Genomic DNA, 13,923 nt, shown 5'->3' with positions numbered 1-13,923 from the left:
TGTGAGAGAGACAGGTTCCGTGTGAGAGAGACAGGTTCCGTGTGAGAGAGACAGGCTCCGTGTGAGAGAGACAGGCTCCGCGTGAGAGAGACAGGCTCCGCGTGAGAGAGACAGGCTCCGCGTGAGAGAGACAGGCTCCGCGTGAGAGAGACAGGCTCCGCGTGAGAGAGACAGGCTCCGCGTGAGAGAGACAGGCTCCGCGTGAGAGAGACAGGCTCCGCGTGAGAGAGACAGGCTCCGCGTGAGAGAGACAGGCTCCGCGTGAGAGAGACAGGCTCCGCGTGAGAGAGACAGGCCCCGCGTGAGAGAGATCTGTCTTCTGGATTGGGAACAGCGAAAAAGCATCATAGACTAATGTCTTCATCTTATTGGAAATTAGAATCGGTTTCTCTGGTGAGAATGTGCAAGATAACCTTTATGTAGCAATAATAAATAGGAAATGTATTTTCTTCTCCAGTACCGAAAGCAGACCCGGTAACGTCTGAGTTTATCGATAATACGGCCTTTCATCTTTTAGCCCCGGGGCCCGTTTAATACCGGGTTTCGGTACCGCGTCACTCCTCCCTCGTCACATGATGTCTGGGAAAGAAATGAAACGCAATTCTAACAGCCTGAGACAGTGCGGTGATTAGTATGTATGCTAAGTGTACCTTCAGTGGTTTTCATCCTTACCATGGAACCTAACTTACTAGTAGTTTTAACACTGATCCTCTGTCATAGTTTCAACTGGGATCGAATAGCCCTGGGAGGGTGACACATTCTGGACACAGGGGCCCTTGTCTAAACACACACACCATGTCCATGTGCCCTGCTTACCTCTGTATAATCACCACCAGATGGATCCCAGAGGGGAACAGTCTAGTTCTATCACGTAATATTATGGAACCCTTAGGGACTTGACTGTGGGAATGAGTCTCGCGGACTCTGTACTGGGCACAGTACTTAGGAATTACTATCTATCTATATATATAGGAATTCCTTATATATATATATATATATATATATATATATATATATATATATATATATATATATATATATATATATATATATATATATATATATATATATATATATATATATATATATATATATATATATATTTATATATATATATTTATATATATATTTATATTTATATATATATATATATTTATATATATATATATATTTATATATATATATATATTTATATATATATATATATTTATATATATATATATATTTATATATATATATATATTTATATATATATTTATATTTATATATATATATATATTTATATATATATATATATTTATATATTTATATATTTATATATATTTATATATTTATATATATTTATATATTTATATATATATTTATATATTTATATATATATTTATATATTTATATATATATTTATATATATAAATATATATATATATATATAAATATATATTTATATATATATATATAAATATATATATATATATATAAATATATATATATATATATATATATATATATATATATATATATATTTATATATATATATATATATTTATATATATATATATAAATATATATATATATATATTATATATATATATCCATTCCATAAGTATGCACACACACACGTATACGCACTCACACACATCCCCGTCTGTCCTCTTATAGAGTGGTCTGTCAGTGGCGGTCTGCCGGCCTTCTCTCAACTAACTTTTGACCCCTGGCTGGTTTTACCAGTCATAAGGGTCTGTGCTGACCCCATGTCACATGTCTTATGATGAATATTGCTTTACCTCTGCCTTTATTAGGGTACTGATGTAATGAGAGGGCGAGAGAGAGGAGGGAGAGCGGGGCAGGGTACAACTCGCTCTGGTCACAAGGAGAACACTATAGGGGACAGGGTGCCATTTGGGAAGGGAGGTTTGTGCCTGTGTTGGACCTCTCTCTTTGCCCTCTGGAGATTGTTAGTCTCTCCAGGGTGTCTGCTCTCTGCGCTGCTCTACAAAACCACAGGCTCCCAGGATTTAGCTGCTTTAATACACGGGAACAGACCAGGGCTCGAAGCAGGGTGGGCTATATAGAGCAGAATCAGACGTTCATCATACAAGGCAAGATAGTGGGCCTTCCCAAATGGTGCCCAATTCCCTATATAGTGCACTACTTTTCAGCAGGACTCTGGTCAAAAGTAGTGCGCTATATTGGGAATGGGGTGCGATTTGGTACGCAGACAGTATAGCCTACCTCCAGTGGACAGAACCCGCCATAGTAAGTCATTGTGACCTCAAACTCTGCCTGACCCCCCTCTGTTGTCTGTCTGTCGTGGCCCGTCGGGGATTGGAGTCCGAGACGGGCTGTGTTAGGGCTACGGTTGGTTGCCTTTTGGCCTCGACTGTACTCCACAGTACATAGTGAATAAAATATGTAGTGTGGCTGCCTGCGTGTGACTGTACTGTTAATATCCTTTTTTGAAGGATTTGTATCCTTCCTCACAGCACCGAACCCGTAACGCAAACCAGCTGAACACATGTGGCCTCAGAGTGATGGCTTGAATATCCTATTCAAACACCTGGAGGCGTTCTTGTCCCTGGAATTAATAATAATAATAATTCCTGTAGGATAGGAAGCTTTGAAGATTCAGAAAAATATGGAGTCATTCTCAGGGTGAAGGGAAACAAATGTTTATGGATGTAATGAACTCTGGAAATGAAAGCCTGAATCATACAGTAGATCCGGTCAACTAAAATCAGACGTCAACTTTGAATTGTTAACAGTTCGAGTTCCTCTTTCCCTCGAACACCACACGCTCTCTCTCTCTCTGTCTCTCTGTCTCTCTGTCTCTCTGTCTCACTCTCCTCTCTTTCAATTTAAGGGCTTTATTGTCATGGGAAACGTGTTTACATTGCCAAAGCAAGTGAAATAGATAATAAACCATATGAAAATCAACTGGAAACATTACACTTACGAAAGTTCTGAAAGAATGAAGACATTTCAAATGTCAAATTATATATATATTTATACAGTGTTGTAATGAAGTGCAAACAGTTAAAGTACACAAGGGAAAATAAATCAACATAAATATGGGTTGTATTTACAATGGTGTTTGTTCTTCACTGGTTGCCCTTTTCTTGCTGCTGTGATGGCACACGGTGGTATTTCACCCAATAGATATGGGAGTTTATCAAAATTTGATTTGTTTTCTAATTCTTTGGGGGTCTGTGTAATCTGAGGGAAATATGTGTCTCTAATGTGGTCATACATTTGGCAGGAGGTTAGGAAGTGTAGCTCAGTTTCCACCTCATTTTGTCTTCTCTTGAGAGCCAGGTCTGCCTTCGGCGACCTTTCTCAATAGCAAGGCTATGCTCACTGAGGCTGTACATAGTCAAAGCTTTCCTTAATTTTGGGTCAGTCACAGTGGTCAGTTATTCTGCCACTGTGTACTCTCTATTTGGGGACAAATATCATTCTAGTTTGCACTGTTTTCTTTGTAATTTTTTTTAATCTTTTTGTTTTCTCATGATTTGGTTGGGTCTAATTTTGTTGCTGTTCTGGGGCTCGGTGGGGTGTGTTTGTGAACAGAGCCCCAGGACCAGCTTGCTTAGGGGGCTCTTATCCATGTTTATTTATATGTAGGTGATGGCTTTGTTATGGAAGGTTTGGGAATTGTTTCCTTTTATGTGGTTGTAGAATTTAACGGCCCTTTTCTGGATTTTGATCATTAGCGGGTATCTCTCTCTCCTCTCTCTCTCAATTTAAGGGTCTTTATTGGCATGGGAAACATATGTTAACATTTCCAAAGCAAGTGAAATAGATAATAAACAAAAGAGAAATAAACAATAAAAAATTAACAGTAAATATTACCTTCACAATTTCCTTAATTTTGGGTCAGTCACAGTGGTCAGGTATTCTGCCACTGTGTACTCTCCGTTGGGCCAAATAGCATTCTAGTTTGCTCTGTTTTTTTGTTAATTCTTTCCAATGTCTCGCTCTCGCTCTCTCTCCATATATAAAAAATAGGCTATATGCAGGGAGATAGTATGCAAAAGACATGTATGTTGCTCATGTAATGGTCAATAACGTAATATTCGTCCCTCTCTCTGTCAGCTGGTGGCTGTGTATGATGAACAGGACCCTCACCATGGAGGCGACGGCACCAGCGCCAGCTCCACGGGAACCCAGAGCCCCGACCTGTTCGCCACAGAGCTCAACTCCAGCAACATGTCCGCTTTCCAGCCCTACCAGGCCGCCAGCGAGATAGAGGTCACTCCGTCCGCCCTTCGATCCAGTAAGTTCACAAATCAAACACCTGGGGCGGGGCGCGTTCAGCAGGGGGACATTTTATTTTGTAACATTCAGATATGTAAAAATGTTATCTAAAACAAACATGTAGACCAAGGAACCACGTCAGCACTGTTAATGGCATTTCTGTCTGCAACGTTTGGCATCAGAACGTGGCACAAAGTTGCACTGGGTTCAAGGAACATATGCCCTTGATGGTAATTACGTAGCAGACCGATAGATCTAATGTGGATATGCAGATAGTTTCCAATGTGGGAAGACTCTAGTGCTGTCAATTCTTTAGTCACATAAAATGATCACATGAAATGTTTTCGCCCTTTGGTCTGAGTGGGTACAGAAACATCAGGAAGAGACCATTAACAAACATCAGTGTAAGTGGCCTTTTTGGGTTGAAACTGCTGCGTGGGAGGGCTGTAGCACCGAGGTCAGAATAGCAATATGTCTTCAACAGCAAACAAAGTGGCACGTTCTTCAAATATTAGATAGGGTGCAGCACAAACTGAGGAGCAACACAGTTAAGGGATACTGCTAGATTCTGGCTATTAACTATTGTTCGCGCAATGACTGGAAGTCTATAGGTACAGTAGCATACGTGAGTTAGCATGGGCTCTCGAAACGACCTCTTATCGTCCGTCGTACGGACGCACGCGGAGACATCACAATGGTTTCCATTGTGTAGAAAAAAGAATCGTGTCGTATCCCGTTTAGCTCCTGTATGCATGTTCAGCCTCTGAATTGCTGCTTCACTGACACGAGTCCAATGAATGGACCACTCAAGAGAGACTGTAGCTAACACACCGTTTTTAAAGGCCTCTCCATGGCTTCTGAAGATGCCAAGTCTTCACATTCCCATATTCTGACTGCTGGGAACTGCAATGTAGCCGTTCCTAAGTGCTACTTCCACTGACTCTTCTCCCTGCCTGTGCTCCGGAACATTCAGTGACACATCGGCATCAGGGTTCTGTTTATGACAAGCTCCTTCATCCAAACAGGAAACGTTGAGCAGGGTCCCATGAGGTTCCACTGCTGCGTTGTGAATGAGGCCACCAGGATACCAGACGTGTGGGAAACATTTTCAGACCTAAGAAGGCTATGGGAGAATCTCAATTGCATTTCCCTGATTCCTCACGTCCTCTGTCCTGAGAAGTTCAGAAGGGAGGGACCCTCTGACCTTCTCATCCAATTGTTTTTTAGAAGGAGGCGCTGATGTGAGGAATCAAGGAAATGCAATTGACTTTCTCCCTGTGACTCTGTGTCTTACTCATGGGACAGGGCAGTACAGGGAGGGAGGATAGAACACTGCCCTAATCTCAGAGCTCTTGTTCCCAAAACCATCATTGCTAAAGTTGCACTTGAAAACGCTTGTTGTTTACTGACTGGTAAAGGTAATTTCATGTTAGGTCAATTGAGTTCTATTTGTAGGCAAAAACTGTCTTTCATTTTTGCCTCAATATATTTCTTGACGAGTAACAATGGCAGGTAGCCTAGCGTTCAGAGAAGCGATCCGGCTCCCGGTGGGAGGGCTGCCAGTTTGAATCCAGGGCCGATGTGAAAAATCTGTTGAAGTGAGCTGGCAACTGGAGGGTTGCTGGTATTAAATCCTAGATGCCATTGCCTGCCGTTGTGCCCTTGAGCAAGGCAATTAAAATCCCACAACAACAGCTCCCAGAGCATCCAGTGTGGCAACCCCCCACACTTTTCCAAAACCTGTATGTGTATTTGTCTTTCGTAGAGGTTGGGTTAAAAGCGGAAGTTAAAGTTCAGTTGAATCTTGTGTACAATTGACCAGTAAAGTCAACTTAATCTTAAATGTGTGAAATGTGCTAAATGAATCTGTGTTTCAGTACATTATTACAGGGTTAGCATTAGTATTAGCCACCTCAATATTTGGAGTCGTAAGGTGATAATATCTCTCTAGGAGCTGATCCCAATGTCAGTATTGTGGAATAATTGTCATGATGAGGTAAGATTTTAATGGAGAGAGCTGATCAGAGAGCAACACAGTATCAAGACATGGTCTAACGACGGGTCCTGACCGCTGACTGACCAGCCTCCCAGACTCCAACTCCCAGAGGCTATGTAGAGGAGGACCCTGTGCAGATGAATTCAATTTGTAGTTTCGCAAGCTATAGAGATTTCAAGTTGGGCCCTGTTAAAAAAACATTCAAATTCAGACGCTGGAATTTCGTAACGTTAATTATAGTTAGGAGAGATTCAAATGTATTTATCTGACAGGGTATAAATTAGGGCCCTGGTTGGTATAATTATGCAGAAAGTTAGTCATTATAGCATATGATCTATTCAAAAAAATCTAATTAAGGAGTTGGATGACATGCTCATTGCAATCTAATGTGAAACTGCTCCCAGGCTACTGGATCAATCACTTACCTCCTTCAGATCATTGCTGAGAATGGTCCTAATAATGGCCCTAATAATGGCCCTAATAATGGCCCTAATAATAGCCCTAATAATTTACAGCTGTAATAGTGTTGGATTCTAAATAATCATTCCTTATTATTATTTATTTAGCTGATGTGTGTTTTGATAACACTGGGTATCCGGGCTGCAATAGCTATTAGCTCTAATGACACACACACCTCATTAAGAATAGGCAAGTGATTACTTTGAGGAGGGAATTGGCCAGAAAAACCAACCTAGATGTAATCATGTGGCCAAAAATGAAGCCCATTTGAATATTGACCAATGCACAGAACTAATGAAGTGACATAGGAGGACACAAACAATTTGCTAATGTCATGTCGGAGGCTGGAATCCCAGGTGTTTGGTGGAGTGATGGGCGTAAGTACATACTTCCCCAGGTGCACTCCTTTTGAGCCTGTCTCCCACTTCTTCTCCTCCATCTCTCAATTTTTCTTTCTCTCCCTCTCTCCTCCCCTCTCTCTCCTCCAGATATGCCCCTCCACGTGCGTCGCAGCAGTGACCCGGCCCTGGCGACGATCAACGGGCCGTTCAGCGACCCCCGCGTGACCCTGCCGCCAGAGAAACCGTCCAGGAAGAACCCCACCCGCTGGTCCACCACGGCTGGCTTCCTCAAACCACGGCGCTCTGTAGGAGGCACCAGCACTGGCACCAATAGCCTGGAGAGAAAGGTAGCCAATGATCAAACAACTCTTATCTCTGCAGTTGAACAGTTTCAAGTGATGTCCCCTGTACAGTGTCTTCAGTGTATGACATTAGCTACCTGTATCCTCTCTCAGGCTTAGCTAAAATCAGGCTCAGTAGGCTCAGGCTCAGTAGGCTCAGGCTCAGTAAAATCATATAAATTGTTGCATGTTGCATTTATATTTTTGTTCAGTATGTATGTACAGTTGAAGTCAGAAGTTGGAGTCATTAAAACTTGTTTTTCAACCACTCCACAAATTTCTTGTTAACAAATTATAGTTTTGGCAAGTCTGTTAGGACATCTACTTTGTGCATGACACAAGTAATTTTTTCAACAATTGTTTACAGACAGATAATTTCACTTATAATTCACTGTATCACAATTCCAGTGAGTCAGATGTTTACATACACTAAGTTGACTGTGCCTTAAACAGCTTGGAAAATTCCAGAAAATGTAATGGTATAAGAAGCTTCTGATAGGCTAATTGACATAATTTGAGTCAATTGGAGGTGTACCTGTGGATGTATTTCAAGGCCTACCTTCAAACTCAGTGTCTCTTTGCTTGACGTCATGGGAAAATCAAAAGAAATCAGCCAAGACCTCAGAAAAAAAATTGTAGTCCTCCACAAGTCTGGTTCATCCTTGGGAGCAATTTCCAAATGCCTGAAGGTACCACGTTCATCTGTACAAACAATAGTATGCCAGTATAAACACCATGGGACCACGTAGCCGTCATACCGCTCAGGAAGGAGACTCGTTCTGTCTCCTAGAGATGAATATACTTTTGTGCAAAAAGTGCAAATCAATCCCAGAACAACAGCAAAGGACCTTGTGAAGATGATGGAGGAAACAGGTACAAAATTATCTATATCCACAGTAAAACGAGTCCTATATCGACATGACCCGAAAGGCCGCTCAGCAAGGAAGAAGCCACTGCTCCAAAACCACCATAAAAAAGCCAGACTACGGTTTGCAACTGTACATGGGGACAAAGATCCTACTTTTTGGAGAAATGTCCTCTGGTCTGATTAAACAAAAATAGAACTGTTTGGCCATAATGACCATCCTTATGTTTGGAGGGAAAAGGGGGGGAGACTTGCAAGCCGAAGAACAAATGGGTCTTCCAAATGGACAATGACCCAAAGCATACTTCCAAAGTTGTGGCAAAATGGCTTAAGGACAACAAAGTCAAGGTATTGGAATGGCCATCACAAAGCCCTGACCTCAATCCCATAGAACATTTGTGGGCAGAACGGAAAGTGTGTGCGAGCAAAGAGACCGACAAACCTGACTCAGTTACGCTAGCACTGTCAGGAGGAATGGGCCAAAATTCAGTTATTGTGGGAAGCTTTTGGAAGGCTACCCGAAACGTTTGACCCAAGTCCACATTAGCTGCCAAAGCAGCAGCTTCTCTTCCTGGGGTCCAGCAAAATTATGGCAGTTGATACAATTTTTAAACATTACAATACATTCACAGATTTCACAACATACAGTGTGCCCTCAGGCCCCTACTCCACAACTACCACATCTCTACAGTACTAAATCTGTGTGTGTGTGTGTGTGTGTGCCAATGTTTGTGTTGCTTCACAGTCCCCGCTGTTCCATAAGTTGTTTTTTTAATCTGTTTTTTAATTCAAATTTTACTGCTTGCGTCAGTTACTTGATGTGGAATAGAGTTCCATGTAGTCATGGTTCTTTGTAGTACTGTCTCTCATAGTCTGTTCTGGACTTGGGGACTGTGAAGAGACCTCTTGTGGGGTATGCATGGGTGTCTGAGCTGTGTGCCAGTAGTTTAGACAGACAGCTCGGTAACATTCAACATGTCAATACCTCTCATAAATAAAAGTTGTGATGAAGTCAACTCTCCTCCACTTTCAGCCAGGAGAGATTGACATGCATATTATTATTAGCTCTCTGTGTACATCCAAGTGCCAGACATGCCAGACGTGCTGCCCTGTTCTGAGCCAATTGCAATGTTCCTAAGTCCTTTTTTGTGGCACCTGACCACACTACTGAACAGTAGTCAAGGTGTGACAAAACTAGAGCCTGCAGGACCCAGGTGGATGGTAGCGTCCCACCTGGCCAACATCCGGTGAAATTGCAGAGAGCGAATTTCAAATGACAAATATACATATTTAACATTCATGAAAATACAAGTATTAACTTCTTGTTAATCCAGCCACTGTGTCAGATTTGAAAAAGGCTTTACTGCGAGGACATCGCCCCGTATACAAAAACATGAAAAACATTTTTCAACCAGTCAGGTGTGACACAAAAGTCAGAAATAGCGATATAATAAATGCCTTACCTTTGAAGATCTTCTTCTTCTGTTGGCACTCCAAAAGGTCCCAGTTAAATCACAAATGGTCCCTTTTTTCGATAAAGTCCTTCTTTATATCCATAAAAGCTCAGTTTAGCTGGCTCGCTTCATTGAATAATCCACCGGTTTCCCTCCTTCAAAATGCACACAAAATTAATCCCAAACGTTACTAATAAACTTATCCAAACAAGTCAAAAACGTTTATAATCAAACCTCAGGTACCCTAATACGTAAATAAATGATACAATTTAAGACAGAGAATAGTATGTTCATTACCGGAGATAAATAACAAATCCGGACATGAAAATACTGCCCCCTACCCAAGATAGGTTAAGAAGGCAGAGCATCGTTTTATTATAGACAGACTTCTCCCCATATTAGCTACTTCTACATCAATATGTTTTCACCATGACAGTTTGCAATCTTGCGTTACTCCATGCAGTTTAGTCATCTCATCTCAACTTGCTCAATTTCCAATTTTTAAGATTTTGTTGAGGTTTTGGGTTTAGTGAGTGTTTTGTTGTTTTAGAAATATTTAGGGTTAACTTATTCCTTGCCACCTACTCTAAAACTAACTGCAGCTCTTTGTTTCGTGTTGCAGTCATTTCAGCCGCTGTTGTAGCTGACGTGTATAGTGTTGAGTCATCCGCATACATAGACACTCTGGCTTTACTCAAATTCAGTGGCATGTCGTTAGTAAAAATTGAAAAAAAGCAAGGGGCCTAAACAGCTTCCCCGTGGAATTCCTGTTCTAACTGGATTATATTTGAGAGGCTTCCATTAAAGGACACCCTCTGTGTTCTGTTAGACAAGTAACTCTTTATCCACATTATAGCAGGGGGTGAAAAGCCATAACACACATATTTTTCCAGCAGCAGACTATGATCGATAATGTCAACAAGACAGCCCCCACAATCATTTTATCATCAATTTCTCTCAGCCAATCACCAGTCATTTGTGTAAGTGCTGTTCTTGTTGGGTGTTCTTCCCTATAAACAAATTCTGTTGTCAATTTGTTTACTGTGAAATAGCATTTTGTATGGTCAAACACAATTTTTTTCAGAGGTTTTCTAAGGGTTGGTAAAAGGCTGATTGGTCGGCTATTTGAGCCAGTAAATGGGGCTTTACTATTCTTGGGTAGCGGAATAATGTTAGTTTCCCTCTTGACCTGAGGGCACACGCTCTCATGTAGGCTTAAATTGAAGTTTTGGCAAATAGGGGTGGCTTGGAGTTGCCAAAAGGCATCTATAGACTCTCAGATCATGAGAAAAAATATTATCTTGTCTGATGAAACCAAGCTTGAACTGTCTGAATTGCAAGCGTTACGTCTGGAGTAAAACTGGCACCATCCCTATGGTGAAGCATGGTGGTGGAATCATCATTCTGTAGGGATGTTTTTCAGCAGCTGGGACCGGGAGGCTAGTCAGGATCAAGGGAAAGATGAACAGAGAAAAGTACAGAGATCATTGATGAAAATCTGCTCCGATGCGCTCAGGACCTCTGACTGGGACAAAGGTCCTGTTGGAAGTTGAACAACGACCTAAGCACACAGCCAAGACAACGCATGAGTGGCTTCGGTACGAGTCTCAATGTCCTCGAGTGACCCAGCCAGAGCCCAGACTTGATCTTGATCAAACATCTCTGGAGAGACCTGGAAATAGCCTTGCTGCGACTCTCCCCATCCAACCTGACAGAGCTTGAGAGGATCTGCAGAGAAGAATGGGAGAAACTCTTTAAATACAGGTGTGCCAATCTTGTAGCGTCATACCCAAGAAGACTTGATGCTGTAATCGCAGCTAAAGGTGCTTGCAAAAAAAAATCTAAAAACCTGTTTTTGCTTTGTCATTATGCTGTATTGTGTGTAGATTGATGAGGGGGGGGGAAACTATTTCATCCATTTTAGAATAAGACTGTAACGTAGCAAAATGCAGAAAAGGTCAAAGGGGTCTGAACACTTTCCAAATGCACTGAAAAGGGAATAGGGTGACATTTGGGACGTAGACTATGCCATTGATGTACCCACTTCTTCAACATATTCCTTCTGGTGTGTGTGCGTCATATTTGTCATGGAGCTGAGATACTTCCTGGAAGTTGTAGTACGCTCCCCTGGTCATGACAAATGAGCCAGTAATATTCTACAACAATACAACCTGCTATGTTTAAACGTGTGCAGTCGGGAGGTAGCCTGGTCCCAGGATGTTATCCTGAAGGTTTACAGCATTGAGATCCATAGTAGAGGTCATTATATAGACTGAAATGTGGATATTGAGCACTTGCAATGTGCCATCTATACTGTGTCTAAAGCCTGTATCGTGAAGGAATGGTTTCCCTTAAGCCTAGGATAATCTCCATTGAAAATGTTTTTTTTTTTTTAGGAATGATAGGAATAATCTAGGAAACCTTCCCCTCAGAGTCTTCCTTGTTCCTGTGTCTGTTCAGGGTAATGGTCCGGACACGTACCGTAGTCTCCCCTGGGATGCAGGCACGTGTGCCAACCAGAGAGAGTTCCAGAGAGAGACGGCCCGCTCCTCCTTGAGCGCCAACCACCCCATGGTAGACCGCTGGCTGGGGAGACGGGAGCAGGTAGAACCACACTCTCACACACACACGCGCACATGCACAAGACACACACACACACACACAACCATACACGCACAAGACACACGCGGACACACACACTGCACATGTCACGCATGTCACGCAACCTGCTCTCCGCTGCCTCTGCTCTCCGCTGCCTCTGCTCTCCGCTGCCTCTCCCTTTCCGCTGCCTCTCCCTTTCCGCTGCCTCTCCCTTTCCGCTGCCTCTCCCTTTCCGCTGCCTCTCCCTTTCCGCTGCCTCTCCCTTTCCGCTGCCTCTCCCTTTCCGCTGCCTCTCCCTTTCCGCTGCCTCTCCCTTTCCGCTGCCTCTCCCTTTCCGCTGCCTCTCCCCTGCCTCTGCTCTCCGCTGCCTCTCCCTCTCCGCTGCCTCTCCCCTGCCTCTGCTCTCCGCTGCCCCTCCTCTCCGCTGCCTCTCCGCTGCCTCTGCTCTCCGCTGCCCCTCCTCTCCGCTGCCCCTCCTCTCCGCTGCCTCTCCTCTCCGCTGCCCCTCCTCTCTGCTGCCCCTCCTCTCCGCTGCCTCTCCTCTCTGCTGCCTCTCCTCTCTGCTGCCTCTCCTCTCTGCTGCCTCTCCTCTCCGCTGCCCCTCCTCTCCGCTGCCCCTCCTCTCCGCTGCCCCTCCTCTCCCCTGCCCCTCCTCTCCGCTGCCTCAGTCTCTCCATGTGAACCACTGCATTAGCTGACAGAATGAGTTCAGCAGTTCATCCGTCTGTGGGCGGCTGGGCTGCTCTGGAGCAGCTACGCTGACGATGACGGGTTGGGTGCGTCCCAAATAACACCCTATTCCCTACATAGTGCACTACTTTTGACCAGCCCTTCTTTAAAAAGTGCACTATGTAGGGAATAGGGTGCCATTTGAGACGTGGCCTGGGATGTTTCTCATATAATGGTGGTGATCATCATGTAACTCTTTCTCTCGACCAATCACTCATTTTATGCTTGGTGACATGAGTGGGATATGAGCTGATATTAAAAGGACATTTGGCGCGATGAAGGATTTAGTCACTCAATTACCCTGACCGAGGAATTTATATCCTACAGCAACAGATGTTTGGAGGTCTGTGTTGCATAGAGCTGTAGTAGACATCACTGTAATGGGCCACATAGACTGTGTCCCCAAATGGCTCCCTTGTGCACTACTTTTGACCAGGGTCCTTAGGTCAAAAGTAGTGTACTGCATAGGGAAAAGGCTTCCATTTGGGAAGCATCCATTGTCTCTGCTTTGTCTCACTGTTGTAAGTGCTTGTTCAGATTCTTCTGAAGGGGAGGGAGGAATGGAGGGATGACGCAACTCTATTATAAGATGAGAAATATCTTGTTTGTCCAGTGATGGAACGCCCTGAAAGTCATGACACCATCGGGGTTCACCGAAAATATATTCTGCCGATATATCTGAGGTCATTGAAGTTGAGAGAGTGCTCGGAGATCTCAACCTGATGGCTTGTGAAGTGAATCCTAAGACTTGAACCTTTATCACCCACCCTGGCAACAGGTGCTGTAGCTATGGCAACAAGAGAGCGCAGAGGTGTGTGCTCAGAGATCTGTCATGTGTTTTAATGAGCCACAGCTGGCAGCACGGGAGCATGGGAGGGTAATG

The 13,923-nt window shown here is 43.2% G+C and overlaps 1 protein-coding gene across 4 annotated transcripts in view; it reads left to right on the top strand.

The window, feature by feature from the left end:
* LOC139386582 (partitioning defective 3 homolog) overlaps window positions 1-13,923 on the top strand; it is a 232,113-nt gene that overhangs the window by 79,604 nt on the left and 138,586 nt on the right. For all 4 annotated transcript variants that reach the window (XM_071132243.1, XM_071132242.1, XM_071132244.1 and 1 more), the window contains exons 3-5: window positions 4,093-4,273; window positions 7,198-7,397; window positions 12,171-12,314. In XM_071132243.1, coding sequence (XP_070988344.1) covers window positions 4,093-4,273; window positions 7,198-7,397; window positions 12,171-12,314 — 525 coding nt within the window. The remainder of the gene's footprint in view (window positions 1-4,092; window positions 4,274-7,197; window positions 7,398-12,170; window positions 12,315-13,923) is intronic.

This window comes from Oncorhynchus clarkii, chromosome 28, assembly GCF_045791955.1.
Source record: "Oncorhynchus clarkii lewisi isolate Uvic-CL-2024 chromosome 28, UVic_Ocla_1.0, whole genome shotgun sequence".
NCBI lineage: Eukaryota > Metazoa > Chordata > Actinopteri > Salmoniformes > Salmonidae > Oncorhynchus > Oncorhynchus clarkii.
This window is presented reverse-complemented; position numbering and strand designations above follow the sequence as displayed.